The 25,306-nt window shown below is 36.0% G+C and overlaps 1 protein-coding gene across 4 annotated transcripts; it reads right to left on the bottom strand.

Moving 5' to 3' along the window:
• Positions 1–684: 684 nt before the first annotated feature.
• On the bottom strand, positions 685–24,261 carry LOC137393166 (lysophospholipid acyltransferase 6-like). Of its 4 annotated transcripts, none has more exons than XM_068079599.1 (13): positions 24,227–24,261; positions 22,783–22,871; positions 21,347–21,492; positions 15,812–15,979; positions 12,451–12,561; positions 11,465–11,603; positions 9,853–9,885; positions 7,751–7,841; positions 7,035–7,133; positions 4,818–4,921; positions 4,123–4,320; positions 2,536–2,687; positions 685–1,931 (listed from the first exon to the last, which is right to left on the bottom strand). In XM_068079599.1, exons 2-13 carry the CDS (start codon positions 22,867–22,869, stop codon positions 1,844–1,846), a joined length of 1,416 nt encoding a protein of 471 aa, XP_067935700.1. In that variant the 5' UTR covers positions 22,870–22,871; positions 24,227–24,261; the 3' UTR covers positions 685–1,843. The 4 variants fall into 4 exon arrangements, with proteins under 4 accessions (XP_067935700.1, XP_067935697.1, XP_067935699.1 ...); XM_068079596.1 differs by having other exon boundaries at positions 24,078–24,251; XM_068079598.1 differs by lacking the exon at positions 24,227–24,261 and adding an exon at positions 24,078–24,220 and having other exon boundaries at positions 22,783–22,908.
• Between the last annotated feature and the right edge of the window lie 1,045 nt (positions 24,262–25,306).

Raw genomic sequence — 25,306 nt, 5'->3', positions numbered from 1 at the left:
GTGGCATAGTGCTCATACTTGTTGCAACTACCAATCAACACGTGACTGCATGTGACTGCATCCATGCATCTGAATGCACCCAGTTCGATTGCGGGAATGTGCAATCTTTTTCCCATTCTTTTAGCAACGCAATAGTTGAGCGTTTTAGTGAGACGAGTTTTTCTGTGAGCTGCATCCGATTTTAACAAAAGGCTGTTTTTAAAATATGTTTCTCTTAGCTGGCTTATGCAATGAACAACTTGCACACCACAATCATTGAATACAAGCAATACTTTGCCTAATCGCTTTATTTACAGTTTTCACATTATTTTTATTTTAGTTAAAACTAATTTTTTTCTACCAACTTTTTATCAATTTCATTGAAAACATTGTCGCCTGTATGCATATTGTCATTTGTATGCATGTTATTATTGCACTTTATATGGATATAGTACAGTAATATGCACAATTACTTTGAATCAGCAGACAAGTGTTGAGTTCATTACTCACATTCATCACAAAAGGTTATTAGAGTATTTATTTAGTGTATTATTTTACCCATTTTTTCCTTTGAATTTCATGAATCATGCATGATTCACATCGTCTCTCCACTTGACCAAACAAAGAAGATTGTTCACTTTTGCGTGCTTCAGTCATGTATTTGATAACGATACATCATTTTTATGTTTGTATCAGAATCGCTGCATTCAAAATTTTAGTAGATTTTATTAAAGTTTATCAGAAAGCATCAGTATTTTGCTATAATTTGTGATTGTTTTTGATGTTTGAGGTGATCTGACTGCCGGGATGTTTTAAGATTATAATAAACAAAACTTGATCGCGATTAAAATGCTCAGATAAAAATTGCAAATTTGATGTCTATAGCTGCAAAGACAGGCAGAATAGCGACGCGTAACTCAGCAACTTGAACACAAAAGCCTATATCAATTACAGCAACAATAGCAACGATGTCATTTCGCACGCATTTTTCTTCGTAGCACTTTAATCACAATGAAGTTTTGTCGATTTTAATCTCGAAAAATCCTGGCAGTCAGACCACCTCAAGCATCAAAAACAATCTCAACCGACAAGAAATATCGATACTTACTGAGAAAATCTACCAAAACTTTGTGAAACAAAACAGGCAAAACTAATGGTTATTGGCTCATACACACAACTGTATTTGCACAATCTACAGATGTTCTTCACTCTACAATAGGTTTCTATGGCACACCAATTCTTTTGACAAACAGTTCTAAACAGACCTACTTTCCTATAGTCTTAGTCGGCAGCATAAATATCATCAGCTCGTCTTGTGACGACTAAAGAAATAAAACAAAATTGGCCTTAAAATTACAAAACAACAGAAATAAAAGATCTGTGTTAAAACCACATGCTGCCAATGTTAGCAGCAGAACATCTGTCCTTCGGTTTCATTTGTTGTACTTCATCCATGAATCTAGAATTCTAAATAGCAGAAATATTCCAAGAGTGATTTGAAAAAACTGTTTTTGTAACAAGACAACTTAATTAAAAACAAATATAATACATATATCACTGCATTTAAAAATTTTCAATGTTAGATCCATAAGAAAGCCAGGTAGGTCATTTCTCTATTATGCAACAATAACTCATAACAACGTGTCATCTTTCATACCCAAACAAGGAAATAATAAAAACATATGGAGTAACAAGGCTTCAGTAAAATGAAAGATCTTATCAAATTGCATGAATGGACAACTCCTTCGGTAAAACAGGCCAATCAGAAGATAACAGTGTTGTCAATGTGCACCATCTATAGCAATCCTACAGTGCAGTTCAATTGTCTGTCATGTGTACAAGAAGCTCCTCACAACGGTGCCTGTTATTCTGTCTTTTTACGGCTTGAAGGTCGTTTGGGGAGACAAAATATAGCGGCGAAAGCAATGATATGCATCCAGAAGTATTGTGACCTGCAGGAAACAATCTCAGGCTAGTGATGTGGCATATGCAATAATCAGTCAAGAATATACAGTAAAACCTTGACTTACAAATTATGATGTAAAGTTTGCTATAAAATGCTTGCTAACATTGGGTAAAACGATTAACAAAAAAAGTTTTTTTCATGAGCGCATGTTGAGGTAGATTGATGACAGCGATTGGCTACTAATGGATATAGGTTGATCTATCTAACCACCAGCCTGCCTGTTTGAAAACTGTTACACGAACAGTTTCTAAACAGGCCAAAAGCTCTTGTTCAATGCTAGCAAAAATCATTGAAGTGTTTATAGCTACAATGTGACATTTGAATACATCAAATTCAACTCCACAAAAAGTCAATGAATTCATGAGATTCAAATGGACTTATCTGACAGAGCGATGAGAGAAGAACCCGCACAGACGCAAAGATGATGCGGTTAAAAAGGGAGTCTAATCTGACAGAGTGATACAGGGTACAAGAGATGTGCCTACAATGACAGAGTTATGAGGTGGGTGAAAGACGAACTCACCTTTGTAGAGTGATGAGGTAAAAGGGAGGTGAGCTTACCTTGACGGAGGGATGAGAGGTGGACTTACCTGTAGAAGTTGAGGACAGGCATAAACTCATACAGTATGACTGGTACTGCCATGTAAACATTACACAATCGAGTGCCTATAAACGTGATGACATCATAAAAGAAGTGAAGAGGCCGTGACTTGAGGAAGTATGGGCGCACAACTCTTCTGATCTATGATATAAAACAATCAAATTTTGAGTCACATTGAATAATTTTCATGTAAATTCTTAGAAACCAGCCATATTAAAAATTGAACAAGCGTTGTGTACATAAACCATGACATGAAACCAAGATGACAGTATGCCTGTCTGGTGCACTGAACCACACTTATGTCGTTAGAAGAAGTATATAAATCGAGTCTACATTAATGTTATGACTGCATACTTATCATTCCTATGATTACTTCCATTGCAAAATTCTAGTCTGATTGTTTTCTGTTACTGTGTTATCTATATATATAAATCTCAAAGACTATTGTTCAGTTTGTCCAACTATAGCTGGTTAGTATCTAGTAATGAATAATCCGTATCGCAGAAGATTTGATCTCAGAACCTCTTATTCACCAGGCGATAAACTAACCTATTGAGCTAAGCGAGAGGCAGTGAATTCTTCACACGATATGAGTTGTTATCTAGGTTAAAATACACATAGCACTCTACATTACGGTGCAACATCACTAAAGCTTGCTCTTACAGCTCTTATTATTACTAAGTTTAGCAATAATGATACTAGTTTACTCAAATTAGCCATTGGCAGTGTGCTAGGCTAATGGCAAGTGGCAGACAACTACATTATCTGCCACTGTTTAAAAGCTGTTTTTTAATACCAGTGCAACGCCGGGCATTCAGCTAGTATAAATATATAAACGGGTTCTTTATGATTGACTATTTTGCAAAAGAACAGTCAAATATGGTTTCCATCACCGAAACCATTGCACTGTACTCTGTAATTATTAATGTCTGTTGTCACTCATTCCAGCTTTGTTTGGATAAAGCACAGCGCAGATCACATTGCACATTGCATAGTTTATAGATAGCTGTAGATTTAACAGTAAGCAGTGCTGAGCACCTCGACTTAAACAGATATGTGGTCGCAAATGACAGCAGTTTATATAGATTGTGATCTTCGCTACTTTTAGATAAGATGTGGCTATTATTGACACAAATTGTTCCAAATGAAAGTTTTGCAGCAAATCCAATTTAATCTCTAGAAGTTTATCCCGGCTTCTGTTAATATGTTGACTTTACATTGAAATGGATTGATGAGCAGATCCAATCTGAAGATGTAAAAATGCTCCAATATTTTATTAGTGAATGATTTTGATACAAAAAAGGTAAGAAAAAACACAAAATCAATTTTGTGAATGTGTGAAAGCAACCGAAGATGTGTGGTATTAAAGGCAGGCATACGGCTGACAGAACATTAATGGTCAACAGTTTGGCTGTTCAGTCAACAGCTTGGTAACAGACATGTGCCAAGTTTGAAAGTTCTTGGCATTGCTTATTGGCTAATCACAAAAACAATCTAGCTTTCCACTCCCTGTTAGATGGTTATACTAATGTAAAGTAGGCAAAAAGGTTCGTGACAAGAAAGGAAGAATTCTTACTGATCTGTTGGCAAATATGAAGGCTGCTCCAGTGGAAAAGGCAATGTAGAATCCTGGATAGAAACCATGCCAGAAGGCGCTGATGAAGAAGACAGCGAGCGTATTGTGCCTAGGAACCCTATCATAGACAGTCCTCCTCAGCCACATCAGTGTGCGTATGTTCCAGCTGTCCATGTTCAACTTCATACTTGTGCATGTCTGGAAACACAAGCTAGACTATGAAAAGGTTTCAAAAAACACCCAGAAGTATTTTTCAACTCTCCAACGGGCAAAATAAATTTAATCTATATATTTATCTATCAGACTAAAAAATCATCATCATCATCTAATAATAATATAGCTTATTGAATCACAATGTTGCCAACTGTAGCTGTGATGATCACATAGAGTGCTACGGGCCACTGTGGTAATACTGGTAACTGTGGTAGTGCTGGTAATACTGGTAACTGTGGTGGTACTGGTAACTGTCATAGTACTGGTAACTGTGATAGTGCTGGTAATTGTGGTAGTACCGGTAATTGTGATAGCACTGGTAACTGTGGTAGTATTAGTAACTGTGGTGGGACTAATAACTATGGTAGTGCTGACAACCGTGATAGTACTAGTGACTTTGTTGGTAGTGGTTACTGTAGTAATACTGAACACTGTGATAGTGCTGGTGACTACAGTGCCCTACGCACACTCCTGTGTCTCACCTCCACACCCCAGACGTCTGCATTCTGTATCATGTCCCAATCCTCAGTGCCATCCTCCTTCAATCCATTGTAACCATAGCCATTTGCTACACACCCCATCTCAGCTATATAACAGACCAGTTATATCACAGTGCTAGTAATGACACCAACAACAGGTGAAAAGTAAAGACAAGTGTTCTATAAAGCTGACAGCAATTATAAAGTTACATCTGATAGAAACTATTGTATTTGACATGTGCAAGCAATGGGAAGATATGAATATTTTTGAAATGAAAGAGAAGACAACTCAAAAGCCATGCTAACTAGAATTGCTTCTTATTAAATAATAGAGCAGTCATATATATACTGTATGGGAAAAGTGCTACAGTAAAATTAGTAACAGACACCAAGGGTTACCAAGATATTTGCATAACATATTATAGCTATCAGCAGGACAATAGCCAATGCACCGCTGACCAGTCAAAGCTGCATTTAGAGGTCTAGAGAGGTACACCACTATAAACATGTACAAATACATCTATGTTACACTGGCGTGTAACAAATGTTTTCCTTTAATGAATGAAAACCCCTGAGCACCCATCCCTGAAATATGATGAAATAACATTGAGTATGGATAACATGAAAAGTAAATACAGCATTATGTTGTACAATGGCATTAAATTGTCTATAATCATTACTATGACAAGCGCAATGTCTGTTTGAAGCCAAGCTAAGGATGTTAGGAAAATATTGCCCCGCACAAGAATCAACCCCAGAGCATCAGATTCATAGGCAAGCATGTTATCACTACCCCACTAAGTTGCCATACCACTTTATGAGATAATAATACTGATTATGCATGATGAGCTCTCACAGTGCAAGGGACTGGCAAGCGTACTCGGTAATAATAAAATGACATACGACAAGACTGTTAAGACTAGAGTGTTATGTTCACTATCCTCATGACAACCATGTTCCAGCAAGTAACTAATAATAACTTACTTTCTTTTACAGAGTTTCTACTCCACATGCCTCTCAGGCAACTACCATGAGAAACGTTACTAGCAGGATTTTTGTGAGGTGGTGGAGTTGGTCACCTACCACACTGGCAGTCTGACTAGTGTATCTGGGAACACAGGAGCATTTTAAAGACGTAGTTGCACCAAATTTTAGTTGATTCTATCAGAAAGTATAGGTATTATTCTATCAGTTTCCATTGTTTTTGATGTTTGAGTGGTATGACTGCTAAGATGTTCCAAGATTAAAATCGACAAAACGTTGTCGCTGTTGAAACGTTGAAAAAAGATGTGCCCAGACTTGCCCAAAATGATGTATATAGTGAGACAGCCTGTCTCTATCTCTCGTATTCACATCAGCTCTTGTGATAAAAGTTGAGTCTTACGCGGCTCTATCGGCATATACTTTATTATGTAATTTCTCATGATTGCTAAAGCTCTGAGTCACCTTCGCTGGAACTGGAAGCATTGTTAAAATTCCGTTGTTCGTCAATAAGAGGCGCCGATGCAGCGTGCGCGATCTAGTAATTCAGTAAATTCCCAAACGACGAGAATCTTCGAGATCACAGACAACGTGTTTTACTAGCGATAACATTTATTATGACCTATATGAAAATTTCATGCTGATGATTGGCTAAAAAAGAGATCGTATATTTATTGCTCTCGGACTCTTTTCATATATGCTCGCTATACACGTCATGAATAAAGCAGCCGCTTGAATCTGAGCGTTTGAAAAAATGATTTCATTCAAACCCTTCTATCTCCGGACAGGGCTAGCCCAGAAAGACAAGCACTGCTTCAAAGACTGCTTTGAAGCAGTGCTTGCTGGACTCTCTGGAATACCGTACTTTCACACCTTACCGTAGACCGTACTTTTTCTATCATTTTGTTATGTTATGATTTAATGTAAATAAAACAAAAATGCTATCAAATTGTAGCTGGTGGTTTAGCCTTAATTTCATTTTAATGACTTCAATGGTGCAACCACATCTTTAAGACTGCATGCATTTCCTGACATACTGTAATGAGAATTGAACAGCTCTCCTGTTGCTTGCCAGTCCAGCACACTAACAACTACACCACAACAGCTCTCTTTCAAAATAACTCTAGATATAGTAGATATGTTAGACAGCATGCCATCTTCCTAGGATATACCACAGCTATTCATAGTGAGCCGCTGCAGATGAGGAACTGTAGCAATGTGTTACGGAGTGGTGCTTACCAAGGCTCCAGGCAAAGTAATATTTAGCGCGGACGAGTGAGACGCTGAGGAGCATATATGCAACTTTATAGAGAAATGTAGCGCTGAGATATTCTTCATCTACAACAAGACACAACCTCTTTAGCAACAATTAATATGTAGACCTTGCTCTCTCCAACTATCTATCGGAGATTATCTGAACCTTGCAGTATTGCTCAAGAGGTCTGGCTGCAGTTGCACCAACAACATACAGTACATGCCATGTGCATAGTATGTTAATGCATGAGTGGTGAAGAGGCTGACAAGATGTAGCAGGTGGTCAGCATCGTGACAGGTGAAGAGGCTGACGATGTGTGACATGTGGAGGGCGTGACACTGTGAGATAGGTGAATAGTATGACAAAGTGCATCAGATGGAGAGTTTGACAATGTAACAAAGGAAGAACGCACAACTTTTTTACTGTTTACTATTTAATTAATTTGGTTTTTCCATATAATTTGGACTTATATATTTAGCTTTTTACATAATTTTATATAATGTTTGCGTAATTAAAGCTGCATAGAAAAAATGACTTGAAGTATTTTTGGGCTCTGGTATGAATTAAACCAAATATGATGTACTCTTCAAAGAATATTGACTCCAGCATGCAATGGTCTCCACTAATGCAAATATTGGTTATCCTCGTATGACATGGTTTGATTGTACATAATGAATGCTAATTGAGTGCTAACTCTCACCTTTGACATAAGTCACAGGAAACAATGGAGTTACTTGAGTCACAAGAACGACGCAGATCAGGCAAGTCAGAAGCTTCTTCAGACTTATCATCTACAACAGAACAGAACCAATTTGCTGTGGACCGCCGATAGGCAGCCATCTGCTGTTTATGGATTTAAGGAATTATTTGTACACTATCTTCGAGAAAAAAAAAAAAATCTTCTGAAAGACAAACTAATTTTCACCAGCCCATAGTGAGGAGACAAAACAAATATTGATTCATTTATGCTTTAGATACTCCTTTGGTTGCAGCTCAACATAGAGGAAGCAACTCCTTGCTAGAATGTAAGTAATTACAGAGTGAAAAAGCGGCTAGAGCAGCTCACAAGAATGAGTGCTAACAGGTGGTTAACAGTTGACGCAGCAAGTATACATACAATATGCATAATGCATATAATGTATGATTTACAAATGCAGTAATACAGATGCATCTGTTACAATCAGTACATCAGCAGAATCTAAGGAGTGACAAGACAGGAGGCATTTGAGAAACTGCCTACTGGCCAGGGACATCGCCCTGGTTCCTTAGTAATGATACAGTCTAAGCACGTAGGCTGCTGTATGTCTTACATAATATCTGTTTCAATAATGTTGTATAACAGTCAATAAACTTAAGCATTCAAGGATATTTTCCGATTCTGTTTACGAGACTTATTCTAGTTTTCTTTTCATTTTCAGTAGCTTTGCATCCACCAACAAAATTAGCCAATGCATTGAGAGCAACACTAAAGCATCCTCAACAAACACATGAACCTAATGTCAATGACATCAAAAGCAGGTGCTCGACATATCAATGTGCAGCTTTAGGTTGTGTAAGCAGTTGTTAATATAGCATTCCTACAATAATCACCTACTCCTAGCTTATGGTATACCATCGAGATTAAAAATCAATTGCCTTACAATATTAGTTGAAAGTTTAGCTGCCGAAGCATTGCAGTGGCTGACGCTACTTGAAGGTTGACTTGCAACAAAATTCACATTACAGCTTATTGTTTGTGCTTCACATTACAGCTTAGGTGTTTGTCATAAACTAGTGATACTTATCGTAGCACTAGTTTATGACAAACACTTCGGGTTTTACCGAAGACCCGTATCAAATATAGATGCTCACTACTTTACAGTTTTGTTTCGGCATTATTCAATCGTCAAGTCGTAATCTGATCATGTGACCCAATACTTCGCAAATAATTTTTGCAGCACTTTTCGATTATCACAGGTTACCAACAGGCTCGTCATGATTATCAGACAATGATATGTACTCCTTCAAGCTAAGGTTAAAAAGTTTAACGATTTTTTACGGTAAGTTATAAGATATCAGTGCTAAAAGTGACAGCATTACAATGACGATAAAACAGACGCGTAAGAACAATAGACATGGTTTTATTGAATGCGTGAAGTATATTTGTGAAAATATTTCGACGAATGAGGTTGCATGAAAGTGTAAACAGAAACCATCCTGTAACAACTACGTCCCATTTGAGCCGTTTTGGAAAGCGAATCCAAACTACGGCGGTCTCGTGTGGCTGCAATTAACTGTTCGTTTTTTAGCTTTTAAGAGCTTGTAATCACATTCCCACATATTTTGCACCTACAACACAACAGAGTAAGACATGGTGAATCTTATGATACCAAATAACTGTAATGTGAATTTTGTTGCAAGTCAACCTTTGAGTGAGAAGGAGCAAATCTAGCAGTACACCCATGCTATCCTCAATCACTAAACCTGTATGTACATGTATGTATCTACATCTATATTTGGATATATATGTCTCCATCTATATTTGGATATATATATCTACATTTATATTTGGATATATCTCCATCTCTATTTGGATATATCTAAATCTATATTTGGATATATCTATATTTGAATATACCTACATCTATATTTGGATATATCTACATCTATACTTGGATATATCTACAGCCATTTTTGGTATATATCTCTCAGATGCTACAAGCGACTAGCCACTCGCCACAATCTTGACTACATCTAGAATAGCCAGCAAGGTGTAGGTGTGAAAAGCGAAGTGTGTGGGAAATGCTGACAAGACAAACTTACCCACGGTTGAGGCGTGACATACTTTCCTGTACTCTAAACAAATATTTCACAACACTTACTTTACCATTATACAACTTATGAAACACTCGAGTATTTAAAAAAGAGCAAAACTAAAATGTTGCATTTACAATGTTTCCTCCTTTAATGCTGACTACATATATTCAGCACTCCTTATTGAATGCTGACTACATATATTCGGTACTCCTTATTGAATGCTGACTACAAATATTCAGCATTGCTTATTGATTGCTGACTACATATATTCAGCACTCCTTTTTAAATGCTGACTACATAAATTCATCACTCCTTATTGAATGCTGACTACATATATTCAGTACTCCTTATTGAATGCTGACTACAAATATTCAGCATTGCTTATTGAATGCTGACTACATATATTCAGCATTCCTTATTGATTGCTGACTACATATATTCAGCACTCCTTAGTGAATGCTGACTACATATATTCAGCATTCCTTATTGAATGCTGACTATATATATTCAGTACTCCTTATTAAATGCTAACTACATATAATGAGCACTCCCTCTTTAATGCTGACTACATATATTCAGCACACCTTTTCGAATGCTGACAACACATATTCAGTACTCCTTATTGAATACTGACTACAAATATTCAGTACTCCTTATTGAATGTTGACTACTAATATTCAGCATTCCTTATTGAATGCTGACTACATATATTCAGCACTCCTTATTGAACACTGACTACATATATTCAGCATTCCTTTTTAAATGCTGACTACATATATTCAGCACTCCTTATTGAATGCTGACTACATATATTCAGCACTCCTTATTGAATGCTGACTACATATATTCAGCACCCCTTATTGAATGCCGACTACATATTCAGCATTGCTTATAGAATACTGACTACAAAGTATTCAGCATTCCTTATTGAATGCTGACTACAAATATTCGCCATTCCTTATTGAATGCTGACTACATATATTCAGCATTCCTTATTGATTGTTGACTACATATATTCAGTACTCCTTATTAAATGCTGACTAAAATATTCAGCATTCCTTCTTGATTACTGACTACATATATTCAGCACTCCTTATTGAATGCTGACTACATATATTCAGCATTCCTTATTGAATGCGGACTACATATATGCAGCACTCCTTATTGAATGCTGACTACAAATATTTGCCATTCCTTATTGAATGCTGATTACAAATATTCAGCATTCCTTTTTAAATGCTGACTACATATTTTCAGCACTCGTTATTGAATGCTGACTACATATATTCAGCACTCTTTATTGAATGCTGACTACATATATTCAGCACTCCTTATTGAATGCCAATACATATATTCAGCATTGCTTATAGAATGCTGACTACAAAGTATTCAGCATTCCTTATTGAATGCTGACTACAAATATTCAGCACTCCTTTTTAAATGCTGACTACATATATTCAGCATTCCTTATTGAATGCTGACTACATATATTCAGTACTCCTTATTGAATGCTGACTACATATATTCAGTGGATATATATATAGACTGCTGTGTGTCTACATGACAACAGTGCCTCTCAAGTCACTGCTATGTGAATGAAAAAGTCAGTAGGTCGTACCACAAAAGAAGATTGGCCGATGCCAATATTTCTACCAGATATGAAATCACTGTAGTCCTGATAAAAAGCTGTTGGACCAACCATAACAAAATGGAAGGCAAATACGTAGCTCATCATCTCCAGTATGGACGGAATCTTTCTACAAGCAATGGAGGTATCAGAAGTACAGACATCAGGTACAAAACTTATCAGTTCAAACATGAACCTAGCAAAGAAATGAACATTGACAAAATGAGATTGTTTTGAAAAGTGAGACCTTTGCATCAATAACATTAGATTATGATAAGGATTATTAGAGTCATAGATTAGATATTGCTTTGTGCTTCTTCTGCCTCTGTTTCACCAGGAACAAATGGTTGGAAAAATAAAAAATAATGTCTACAATGAGGGGATAGATGTTAGTAATCTTTTTAGGAAATTAGAAAAAGGCTGTTAGTCTACTGCAGCCTGCATATATTATATTTATTAAAATCAAAGCGAAAACAATGAAGTCTCAAATAGCTTTAACTAAGAGAAAGCAACTACGAATACGTAAAGTGACTATGGATGGTCTGGTCATCAACACCTATTTTGGTTAACTGGCTACATTCAGTGAACTTGCAGTTTCTCGGTGTCTTGTGTAAATAGGATTACTGACCATCCAAGTTGTAAAGGTACATTTGAACCAATCCACAAATGCACATACTTACATATTGTATATAAGAGTAATAGATACTTCATATGAGCATAGCAGCTAATACCTGATACCAATGGAAACACAAACATGGATATGTGATATAGAAATATAGACATAGATATTATATATAGAAACAGAGGCCGATATTCGATAAAGAGGAATAGACAGATATTTGATATAGAGACATAGACACTTCATATATAGAAACATAGATACTTGATAAAGATACATAGACATAGATATTTGAAAAGATAGACACACATGTTTGACATAGATACATAGATACATCGAGTCAAAGACATATATATACTTCTGAGCATATTTAAGCTGGGAAGGGTTGAGCTGCTTTTCCTCCTTTTGCATACCATCATGAACAGAGAAGGCCAAGTCACTGAGCTTTTGTGTTGATATCATCAGGGGTCTGAAAAAAAGTAAAACAATCGTGATGCTGATTTTACTACAGACAACAACCGACAGCTCGCAAATAGACCTTAGACTATATACAGCTATGATCATTTGTCTATAGACCAAAGAATATATACAGCTATGATCATCTCACAATAGACCATAGAATATAGACAGTTACGATCATCTGTCAATAGACCATAGAATATAGACAGTTATGGTCATCTCTCAATAAACCAAAAAAAATAGACAGCTATGATCATCTCTCAATAAACCATAGAATATAGACAGATATGATTATCTCTCAATAGACTGAAGAATATAGATAGTTATGATCATCTGTTAATAAACCATAGAATATAGACAGATATGATCATCTCTCAATAAGCCATAGAATATGGACAGATATGATTATCTCTCAATAGACTAAAGAATATAGATAGCTATGATCATCTGTTAATAGACCATAGAATATAGACAGTTATAATCATTTTTCCACAAACCCGTGGAAATTTTCAACACATGACTTTTGATGTTTTTTGAAATTTTGCAGTTTTCTAACTTAAAATTAAAAGCTGGCAAGAACACAATAAATATATATAGGCGTGTCCATAAATAATAATTTGACATTTAGAGTTATTTGATACCAACTACGCATGCACATTTATTCCCATTATAAAATTCTTTGAATTAATTGATGCAGTATTCTCTTGGCTTTCAGATAGTATAAAATTTACTGCTTTCAAAATAGTAGTTCCGAAGCTATGAAGTGCAACTCGCGTAAATGATGGGACATCACAAAATGTCCCATCATTTACGCAAGTTAGCTTATATATGGACACGCACATGTATAAGCTAAATTAGTTTAAGCTTAGAAGTGTATGTTTTAGTAAGTTACAAAACATATTTTTATCCTAATTTCTACCACTGAATCTATGCATTTTCAAGTCTACACTTTTGCTTTCAGGTCTTCAAGATAAAGTAACAAAAGCATCTTTTTAATTTTTTGCAACTTTATTAATGTACTATTTTACATATAATTAAAGTTTTCAAGTTTAGTTTTATACGCCGTGTTTGTTTTGATGCGATGTCGCTGACTGATGTCGCTGACTGAAATATTTATTGCCAATTTTTGGGCTGCCAAATATTTATAAACAAAATACCGGTAACTATATTGTATTTTTATTTGCTCCAACATATGATGGTTTTGACACACAAAGCAAGTCTCAGATAGAATCAACTGTGTATGTATTAGTTTGACTAGCAGGATGAAATAACTCCATATGGACAATACTGAGGTTACCGACCGATGGTTGACCAATGATCGTCCATTGGTCAACAACTGGTGAACCAATGATTGACCAAGGTGTGGTTTTTCATCGCTTGAAAAACCAAGAGTGTGTCAACAAGCATTTCTAAAGTGCATTGAAACTTAACATTTGATGAGACGAATGTTTGTCACACAATAGCAAATAAAAATGCAGTAAAGCTTTCACACATGTACATGTATTTAGTTGAAATACTGACAAAAGGAACTGCAGTAGATGCTCTTACAATGTAAATAATCCGTTCCAGGAACGTTTATGTTATATGTATTTTACATTATAACAGTAAAATACATGTAATTGCCCAATCAGTTCCAAGATTTTCCAAACTCACCCCCAAAAAAGAAAAACTTGACTTAATGTTATTAATTTGTGAGCTGTACTGTAGCTGCAGTATTATTGGTTTGCATCGACAACTTCTCTCCTTTTTTTGATCAATCTCACTGGTTTTATAGACCATGATTGCAATAATTTTACTATGAGTTGATGGGGAGTGCACATCCTCGAGATTCATTTACAATGATTTGCTTACTCTTTATAAACAGCAAAGTCTATTCCACAAAGTAAAATTAATAAAAAATATTTTATGCGTCTACAATAAAGCAAAATAACAAAATATTTGTACTATAAAAAACGGAACTACCTGCTCGTCGTCTATCTGTATCTAGGGGTCAAGGTTGGAATAAAAGAGAAATTTTGACGACATTCCAACTCGTGACATTCAGACTGGTGGACTGATGCTGTAACACTTGCACCAATCCATCGCGTTCAAGGCTTTAAGCGTTTATGAACAATTGCACAGCTAACTATTCTCTGTTTTGTCGACACATCTGACGATATATCATGACGAATTAGAATGTCATGAAAGTTGTATATATAATAAATATAACGCTAAATGCACGTCGGTTTTTTCCGCAAGTGCGACGAGATAGATTAACATTCAAATCGAACTTGAAAACTCACCTGACATGACACTTTACGTTATATGGAACTTTTTACGTAGTACGAAGCAAAAACTTCACATAAATTCTTTACGTTATCTGGAATTTGTGTTATAGGAAGTATACGTTATAGTATACGCTACTGTACTTGAGTGTGAATTCCCACAAGACATGGACACTGAGAAAAGGCTCCTGAATTGAAGTGCTTCACTGAAGTTTGTTGAACTGAGTAAAGCTTAAAATTTTAACTGACCAGATAATCTACCATAAGCCTATATTTACACGCAGAAATATAATGCTATAAACTTACACACGGATAAAAATCAATGACCCCATTAAATCACATTAGTGCATTCAGCTAGGTAAACAGCTTAACAGAAAGTAGGTTGAAGACTCCGTAAGACGCTTAGACAAAGTGCCTCTGAACTTTCTACACTTTCCCTTGTGTGAAATGTGATGGTGGTTGAAAGTCAGGTAATATTAAAATATTGATATTAGCATCATGTAGTGATGATCCAAGTAACCGAACACAGTAGCATAGTTTCTCTATGCTTGGCATGATGTAGTCTGTACTTCTATCAACATAGTGTAGTCAGTACTTATATCAACATAGTGTAGTCAGTACTTCTATCAACATAGTGTAGTCAGTACTTATATCAACATAGTGTAGTCAGTACTTCTATCAACATAGTATAGTCAGCACAAAACTAGTGACTATCCTTTAAATGTATTCATTTAATTCTGACCACTGATTTATACACGTAGCTTTGTATAGGGCATGTTCAGAATAATTTATTTCCTTGAAGCAATCAACAGCACATCATTTCTGTAAGCATTGTAAGGAGCATGAGTCGATATCATGCCTAGTCTAGGCATGGGTTGCAGGTGACAATTAACATTTTTGTCTCATTACTAGCGGTGACAACCGAAGCAGGTTATTCTAATATATATATATAGCATTTATAATTCCAAAGAGTGAGAACTTAATCTCTAAGCATACCCGGTGATGTCGAGCGTGTAGCCGCCATAGTCATAGATTTGCCTATAAATCTGGAGGACAGAGAGGTATCCCATAGACACGAAAAAGCAGAGGCCATGAGAATACCTGGGCAGAGTGTGCATCACCACATAGCACAGCAAGGTCTGTAGACACAGATGTATGAACTGGCTAAAATATAAAATGCTGCAGCAACTAGTAGTGAATGAGGTGAATACACAACTAGTCAATACACGTTTATTCAGAGAACACTTATTTGAATGCCCATGCAGCAGTTCCCTGTCAGGTCCCTTAAAACCATTCTACATGTGAGAGCCACTCTTAAATTTTAACTTAGCTGCATAACCACCAGCATAGGAAGCTAACCTGCTTTGATATTTGCTTCATAAGCCAAAATGGTCAAGTAGCTTTTGGTTTGACAAAAACTGGATAACTATCAAACAAATCAGAATATTGAGTGAGCAATCTACCAAAGAAGTAAATCTGCTTAGCTTACTGCTTGCAGAGGCTGTGTGTGTTTTTAAGAGTATCGTTACACAAACAATGGCTCTGTAATCTTGGCTGGACATGTCTGAGTCCAGTGGCAAGTGTACTCAATATTTGGAAACATGCTCAGTTGCAGAGCACAATTTAAGGTTGGAAGTCATCCCTGTCAGCACCGGCAGCCGTTTTGGGAATCGAACACCAACCTGTTGTTTGCAGGTCAGGCGTTATAAACCATAAGCCATGGCTGCTCATACCTGCGAGAGGTTGACAGCTGATACCAGTGCTCTGTCATAACATATTACATCAGTATAATAATATACTACATCTAGCTCATAAAGTTAAGTTTGCTGGAGAGGTCTAATAGAATTAGCCCTTGCTAGGAGGGATGTTATCTACATCTCATTGAGGCATAGTACAACCTCAGCGAGAAGTACATTCAAATAGGGTTGTTTATACACTTAACAGAGTAAATATGTTTCTGATTTCATGAGTTATGATGGTACAAAGTTGCTCTCCTTATCTCAATTGTCTTGTTGTGACACATTGACCTAAAGCAGTGGTACAATGTCCACACTCACCATATCTGGAACAACGGCTAATTTTAAGGTAATGGTACGGGCAGAGCTACGTGTGTAACACACAGCCTCTAGCCTCAGAGTGAATTGTAAATAGTTCAGGGGTCAGCGAAGCAAACACATTCATTTGCCCTCATGAAAGGAGGATGTTCAACATTAAACAATGCAACGTGCAGCCTGTGTACCCAGCGTTCATAATGACCACTAAATATGTTGAAAAATTTCAAAATATACATTATACCTCAGCACTAGCACAGATGACATCAGAGTTTCAAGCAGACTTTCGTAAATGTAATAATTCGAACTGCAAAATAATTTTTTAGAAGTTTGAGTCTCTTCCCTTGCCATCATTTTGTTTAGCTAGTTTGCCAAGGTTAGATTGACTTTTACATCTTAAAAGCTGGTTCAGACTATATCGTTGTATCTCGGCTTTGGTGCTACAATTCTTTGGTGGTCGACGATGATAACAATATTCACACTGTCACAAACCCATCCGCGTTTGAGCCAGCAAATACTCAGTGACGTAGTGTTCTTTTTTTTTAATTTTTACAAAGAAACCTCTTTGTTGTGTGCTTGAATCAAATACTAGTCTCGCAGCAACAATCATAAACAGAAATAAATAAACCATGCTATCCGTGACCGCAAATTACTATCGCCGAAATGGTTCACATTATAAAGGCAGTCGTCGATGCTCTGCAAAATATCGAGAATGTTTACAACTGCAAACTTTCCCGATGTATCCGCATTGCTTCGTCGATGCCATCGGTTTACGATTCACATAATCAACGATGAATGCCAAACAGAAAACGCCAACATACAGCGATGTAGTGTGAACTAGTTTTTAACCAGGTGATATCAAGCATTTAGGCTATGATAGTGAAAACATGGCTCATGACAGCACTGCTGTGAAATGCTATTGTACAAACGCTATATTACAGACGAAGCATTGCAATATATATAAACTTGTCTTTTACAGACTAAAAACTACTTCAAAAGTTTGCAATTCAAATGCTCTTACATCATAAATCTAGGAAAAATCTCTCCTTTCCACCGGGTCAACTTTCAAGGCACCACATTATCTGATACCTCAATTTAAATAGCTTCAATATTGTTTAGATAATAACGAAAATCGCACATTGAGGGGATGTGACAATGACAAAGTCGATCCCTTTTACTAAAAGTGTCACAAGGCTGAGAACTTTACTATGTTTAAAATGCGCTTCCTCGAAAAACAACTTACATTTTTTGTTACAACACACTCGCATCATTATAATTATGTAACTGAATATCTACTTGCCAAACTAAAATCTGTAAAGCTCTGGTCAACAAATTTTCATTTCAATACTCTCAGCTTTTTTAAAAAGATTGCCGAACTGTTGAAGATAAAGTTGAAATTTATGAATAAACCAAAAGTATAACAAAAACTACTATACTATAAAGCATATTAAATGGCCTTCAGATCACCTTTCTATGGTGGAAGGTTTTATTCACAAAATATGATGTAGTCAGAAATAACGTCTTCCATATAAAATACGTACAATTGTGCATAATTTTATGGTTTACTTATTACCATTTGTTAAGGTTTTTTTAACCAACAAAGCTACCATTAGAAAATACTAGAACAAATAATTACATTTGATTGCCACTAGATTATAGGAAGAGCGTAGCAGCGAAATGAATTTGTGCTGAAATTAGTGTAGATGAAAGCAAACACTAAAGTTACTGAGACTGAGGACATTACTACTACTGGAGGGAGCCAATTAGAATGTGTCTCTCCCATGAGTAACTCACTATGTTTCCATGACACGCATGATGCGCAAATTTGAGCCAATCCGCAAGTTAGCCGCATCATGGAAACGACATAAATCCGCAAGCTAAGCGAGTTTTGTGATTCGCAAGACTTCATCGAATCCATCATGCTTGCGAATAATTGAAACAGCACTTGCGAATGATTCGCATTAAAATATCGCGCCAGCTATTATATTTTAAACAATTTTAATACTTCCGCCGTCCTTTCTTAATCGAGTTTTACGCATTTGCGTCGCTAATTATAAACCTATAGCATATAATTCCTCACCTTTTTTCAACAAGGTGCCAGACTCAATCCCCATCATACAAATGTCCATAAAAACACTTGATTCGCGCGGTAACACAACTTGCACACAACTCCAAATCCGCACGATATGCATGATTCGCGTCATGGAAGCATAGTGACAGGGTTGGTTCTAGCTCAACCTGGTGTTCTTGTTAGCATTTATTCACTCTATACGGAAATTATCTTTTCTGATTCTACTTTCACTACTGGATAAGCTGTAGAAACTCTAACTCATAGACCCACTGCCAATAACACAACATTTTATCAACAAAAGCTCAAATTATTAAAAAACCAATAATATAGCCAAGAACCGAAATCGAACCAGCAAGAATTAGAAACTATATTGACACAATTATTAGATCGATACAATTTGAAAGATTGACTTTGTGGAGCAAATATTGCCTATGGAAAAAGCCAGCTTTGAAAGACCGAAATGATTATGTCAAAAATTATTCGTAACATTTTTTTGCGAAAACATGAACCTAAGTCATCTAGCGTTTCTATCGACCTTGACCCATTTGTATGACTGCTAAAAGTATTGTTTGTGTGATAATCAACACACAGGATAAGCGTCATGAATTGGATTAAAAAAATTCGATTTCACGAAGTGTCAAGGACCACCTGACACATATCGGAACTTGTTACCAAGGTCAGATCTGTAGAAGTTGATAAAACTTCAGCCACGCGCGTTTCATCACGTGCGGAGGAGGGGGGCTTATCATAACTTACCAGCTTTGCATTTTGTTGACTTAGGAAGAGTCAAATGCTGAACATAATAGAGAGGCTATAGTTAGCAACTACAGTTACTATTATGTCTATTGATGAATAAGTGCTATTAGCAGCACTACTAGAGCTACGTATAGAGGCAGTTATGATGACACAAGAGTGTCATCAGTGTAACAGTTCTCAGTGTATGGCATTGCGTTTTTAGACTAGGAAGATCGCCACAATTTTGGATATTTTTGGGAATCTATTTAGTTAAAACTCAAAACACACCCTTTTATTAATCAAATACTGTTTCTGCCTACCATTTACGAATAATTTTTATATTAAGCTGAATGCTATTTGATCGTAATGATGTTTGTAGCAGTTCTTCATTTATCAAAGAGTAGTCAAATTTGCAACAACTTACAGCAAAAACTGTTGGATTATAAGTCGGCAGAGTAACTAGTAATACAGAAAGCTGCTAGTAGCAACCAGACATTTTCTATTTTAAAAATGAATTTGCACAAACTTTTAGTTTATTTTATCAGAAAGGTATTTTTCTACCATTTGCAATTTCTTCTGATATTTGATGTGATCTGACTGCCAGGATGTTTTAAGATTAAAACATCCAAAACTTGATCGCGGTTAAAAAAGTGTGAAATGTGTCACTAGTTGCCATCCTTGCGATAGTAGATATCCGCTGTTATGTTCAAGTTTCAGCCTTACACGTCTCTATTCTGTCGGTTTCCTTGCAACTATAGACAACATAATTGTACTTTCGATTGAGCTGGGCATTTTAACCGCGATCAAGTTTTGTCGATTTTAATCTTAAAACAACCTGGCATTCAGATCACCTCAAGCATCAAAAACAATCGAAAATGATGGAAAAATATAGATATTTTCTGATAAAATCAACCAAAACTTTTATTATCTTTTAATTAATCTTTAATTAAAAGATTTTATTTTTTTATCTTTATTTAAAAATTATCTTTAATAATGCAAAATACCAGAGGTGAAGGATTAAGCGGTTAGACTTAGAAAAGTTATTCCTCATATTTCACAAATCCTACAACTATCAACCTATAACAAGAACTAGCGAGAAATTAAAGACATTTTTTATATTATTGAATGCCACTTGGTCAATGCGTGTCTGGCTGACTCTGTTAGTCAGCTTACAAGCTACACATTTTTACATTTTCTACCAATTTCATCCAAACTCCCCACACATATACTCCATGCCTTCCTCCAGGTCGCTAAAATATTAGGTTTTAGAACTCTGTCGAGGTCCTCTTAAAGCTGTTCACACTATATCGCCGTATGACGACGTTTTTCTTTCGCCGTTCCTCTTACGCATACATTAAGGACAATTGCCCTCGATGAATGCATTCATGGATTGTTGTCACGACAGCGGTGTAGCAATTTGCGTTGAAAATAACATGTGTTGAAAAGCGTTAGTCAGTTAATACCAGAGCTTACTGCTAGTTAATTATAAACCAGTAATCAACAAACGAGAACTTATTTCTAAAAGAGTAGATCTATAGTTGAAGTAGCATTATAAAACTGTGATGGATAATAGTTCTACTATTATTATTATTATTATGCCGGGCATTTATCTAGTTATGAGTATAATTCTCACATTAAATTTTGAAGATATCAGCAGCGCTGCCATCTGCTTACCTGCCAAAACAAAAAAATACCAGGATAACACCAAAGATGAACTCAAACAGATGACGAGTAGTGGCAGATACTCGCGAAGGATGTAGCATCCAATGAAACGGCACAGCAAGCAGTATGGCCGCCAATTGCGTTGCAACAAAATTCACCTACAAGCAACACGAACAATATGGATTAACAATTGTTTTCATCACCAACATCATAGAACATGTGAAATGAAATAATTAAACCAAGCAAGAAACTGGGATAGAGAAGCATATTTGGGGTACAAATGATCATCTAGTGGAATTCTCTCCTTGTCAGCCAGCACATGCCAGAGTCTTATCAAGTCTGGTCTAACAACCTCTATGATAGCACTGCACTTGGTGAACTGTTGACCAAATGTTACAACTGAGGCAATAGGTGAAAAGGTCATGAACTCCTGATCTCACTAATGACTTGTCCACACCAGTGTTTTGCGACAAGAGTCAACTTTTTTTGATTGAAAAAATGATTTCGTTGCAAAAATTGATGTCTAGTGTATAGCTTAAAACGGGGATGAGGGTGATTTTATTTTCTGTTGGCCTATTAGCAATATCATTCACAGATGCTCACAGTTCAATTCAAGCTGTTTCCGGTTTCCTCCAACATGTAGTGTCATTGTGCTGCTTTTTTAGCGATTCACCATATAATAATCATTGTCTGACAATGATAAACTATGAGTAACTAAAACTTTTTAAGTATAATTATTCTAATCAAAATATTAAGAACATTTGTGGTCAGTTTATTCATGCTTCTACATGTATGGCCTTTGTTCCCTGACATGTCAGGAAAGCTCTTCTTTCAAAAACATGAATTTTAACAAAATACAAGATCAAAAACGTGTTAATATATATTTAGCTACTGCCATACGGTTAACCTTGATAAATTCCACTTACGATGAAATAGTGACAAGTTCAAAAACGTATATAGTGATGACATATTTTACCTTGAACAAATGTGTCAGATAAAATGCGCTACTGGACAGTCAGTTCTGCGACTAGACTCTAACAAAAACCAGCACACTCCAATTAGATTCCATTAAGATGTGGCAACTCTTATTGGTGAAAACAGAAGATTGGTGACAGAAAAATTAATTTCTTTAGAAGTACAGTTTTTTTTGCACCACTTCATCTTATGCATTAAATCTGCCAATGATGGGGACAGGGGTCATGATGTTGAAAGCCATAAAAACTGATATTTTCTTATTCTGATGGATCTGTCATCTTTCAATAAATATGAAAATTAATAGATAAAAATTTTCTTGATCTAGCAATACTATCTAATTACAAGCAGAATGGTGGTGCGAGAAAGCATTCGTTTCATGTACCCAAAACTTTTCCCATTTTTGCATACATAATAGTTAAACGTTTCGTGTCTTTTCGTTAAATGCTTCAAGAAATGGAGGGCAACCAACAGACCTGATCTATGGAGAGCCCAGTGACATCTGATGCGGGTTGCAGCAAGCGTGATCCATAATAAAATCCTGTTCCAGCTTTTTGACTCATACCTATGCCGTAATGTATTCACACGCGTCAAGTGCGACTCTAAAAGTACTTATAGTACTCAATGCACACCAAGGTTACATCGTAGGGCCTATCTTTTCATTTCCAACAAGTACAAAAAGATATGACTTTCGTTACCAAGTTGTTTAAATGTTTTTGTAAAGATAATAAGGTACTCATCTAGATATATTGGAGAAGCATGCTTGTACACAAATGTCTCTAAATCATTTAAGTATGAATGCAAAAGAATATTTATGATCATTTAGACTTACAATTTCACAGATATATTTCTCTATTAAATAAAAAACCGACTGCGCCTTGCAAAAGTTTCTGAAACATTTTAGTTTCGCAGATTGTCCAAATAGTCATTTCCAAGTCTAAGTTCTCTAAGTAGAAAGGAACTCCTTTGCTTATCTCATTTTTATTACAAAAACCAATATTGGTATACTTTAGTTGTTCAAGTAGGCAAAACATTGTTCATTGTTCTCAGTGATAATCTTACAAATGATAGATCTGTAGTGGAAAAATAGCATATATCTTCAGATCAACTAAATGGAGCTGATATAGTTTCTGCTGCAAAAGAATTTCACTGTCCAACTTACTTTTATTAGAAACTCGTTAGAATAAAACATGAGGGCATCTTTTTCATCACGAAAAAAACTCAAAGGATGTTATGTTGAACGAGGGTAGTATTTTAGTTGAGGCTGAAAATCATAAATCTGTGTAGCTATATAATGAAAAGCATTTCCTTTTCAGTATAAAATATTAACCCAGAGCTTACAACATAACATTTTAGTAGCTAGTAAACAAGATATTTATAAATTATGTCGAATAAAGATTTTACTCAATGCAGTTTTAAATACTGCTTCTCCAACTGTTTCATACAATGCTTAAAAAGAGCCTGAAAAGTATTGAGCAACACAGGTAAGTACTATGCTAATGGCACAGTATATAAATAATAAAGGTATACCTACTATTAAACCAAATTTTATATCTTTATCCATAATGGTAGCACGGTAAATTAAAAAAGGGTTGGCTCACAGGATAATCCTAGAACAAATGAGACACACTTCCAGAGGTGCTCAAAACTCTGCATATCAACGATTGGCACTAAATCAATCGTAGTTCCTAAGATTGATAAGCTTGTTTTGAGCATTAGTTGTAAAATAAATGTGAGTTTTGATTCAGTGACTTGTAGGGTATTTGCTTACCTCTGGAGGGGTTACTAGATTTTGGTGAAATATTCGACGAGTATAAGGCAAGCAGGCACATACGTAGTGAAACTTAACAATACATTATACAAAATCGTTACACACCACAAGAGAATTAAAGAGAAGTGTTTGTTGGCACGTTCACTTACTAAAAAGCAATGTCTGGATGCGGCAACATGCGATTTGCAACGGAACCACAAACTGTTGAACCAATAGCCTATGAACCTATAGCCTAGGTCTCACAAAAAATCGATTTCGTATTAGCCATTATCGTGTACATTGTAATATCTAAAAATCAAGCCTGTGTATTACAGCGACTCCATCTCGCCATCGTGTCAAACCATAAAAAGCAATTGAGGCTTTACTTTTGAAATCATTTGTTGATTAAAAAGGAGTGTGATCATCATCACTGCTGTATAGATTTTGTGAAATAATATTATTGCTTGTAAATTTTCGTTTTTATTTTACGCTCATGATAATTTTAATTGAATTGGGTTGTCATACTCAACGTTCCCAACATAGTAAATACATAAATCATCGTGTGGCCAAAAGAATAAATAGGTTTTGTAGTGTATTGGCTGCTTTAAAAGTTTAAATTGGGGTTACAGTCACACAGTAAACGTTAAATTAGCACATCAATATGTCTCCAAGGCATACGTCAATAATGTATCAATATGTTTTTACATTATTGAAAATGTGTGAAAACTGAGCAATTGAAATGACAGTTAGGTGGAAGCCAGCCAGACGAACCGGCTGAACTCACCAACAATTAGTCCACCGACTATGCTACCATTAACCGGCTGCATGCACGGTCAGTCTAGCGAGAAGAAATTAGCCAGTATGCTAAGCACAACTAGCATGCCATATCAAGGCTAAAGCCGGCTCGATTATCGACTCTAAAGCATTGTTATCATGAGTAATGCCAGCACGGGTATAGCTGGCACAGCTATCATGTTCACACGAGCAGCCAGCTTGAAAAAGGGCGGAGCCTACCATAAAGCCAAAGATATAAAATGAGCATGCATGGACCATTGAGGTTACTGTAGCAATACTGGTTTACATTTGTGCTCTGATTATAATGTATTTGTGTACAAATATACTTCCAGAAACCCCTCTCTAGGAGCATGCTGTCTGCGTGAAGCAGCTTGTTCGAGTTGCCTACCCAATCTACCGGACCTCCCCCGCACCAACATGGCAAAAGAAATGTTCTGCAATACGCTGAACAATTC

The sequence above is a fragment of the Watersipora subatra genome, chromosome 4 (genome assembly GCF_963576615.1).
Source record: "Watersipora subatra chromosome 4, tzWatSuba1.1, whole genome shotgun sequence".
In the NCBI taxonomy this organism is placed as follows: domain Eukaryota; kingdom Metazoa; phylum Bryozoa; class Gymnolaemata; order Cheilostomatida; family Watersiporidae; genus Watersipora; species Watersipora subatra.
This window is presented reverse-complemented; position numbering and strand designations above follow the sequence as displayed.

Excerpts from the sequence above, each read along its gene's own strand:
- LOC137393166 (XM_068079596.1), bottom strand. The coding sequence starts at position 24,138 with ATGTGCCTGCTTGCCTTATACTCGTCGAATATTTCACCAAAATCTAGT. Across the intron at positions 15,980-21,346 it reads GTATTTTTTTGTTTTGGCAG|CCAGTTCATACATCTGTGTC; the intron begins GTAAGCAGATGG and ends TTTATATTTTAG. Across the intron at positions 1,932-2,535 it reads CCTGTCCTCAACTTCTACAG|GTCACAATACTTCTGGATGC; the intron begins GTAAGTCCACCT and ends TGTTTCCTGCAG.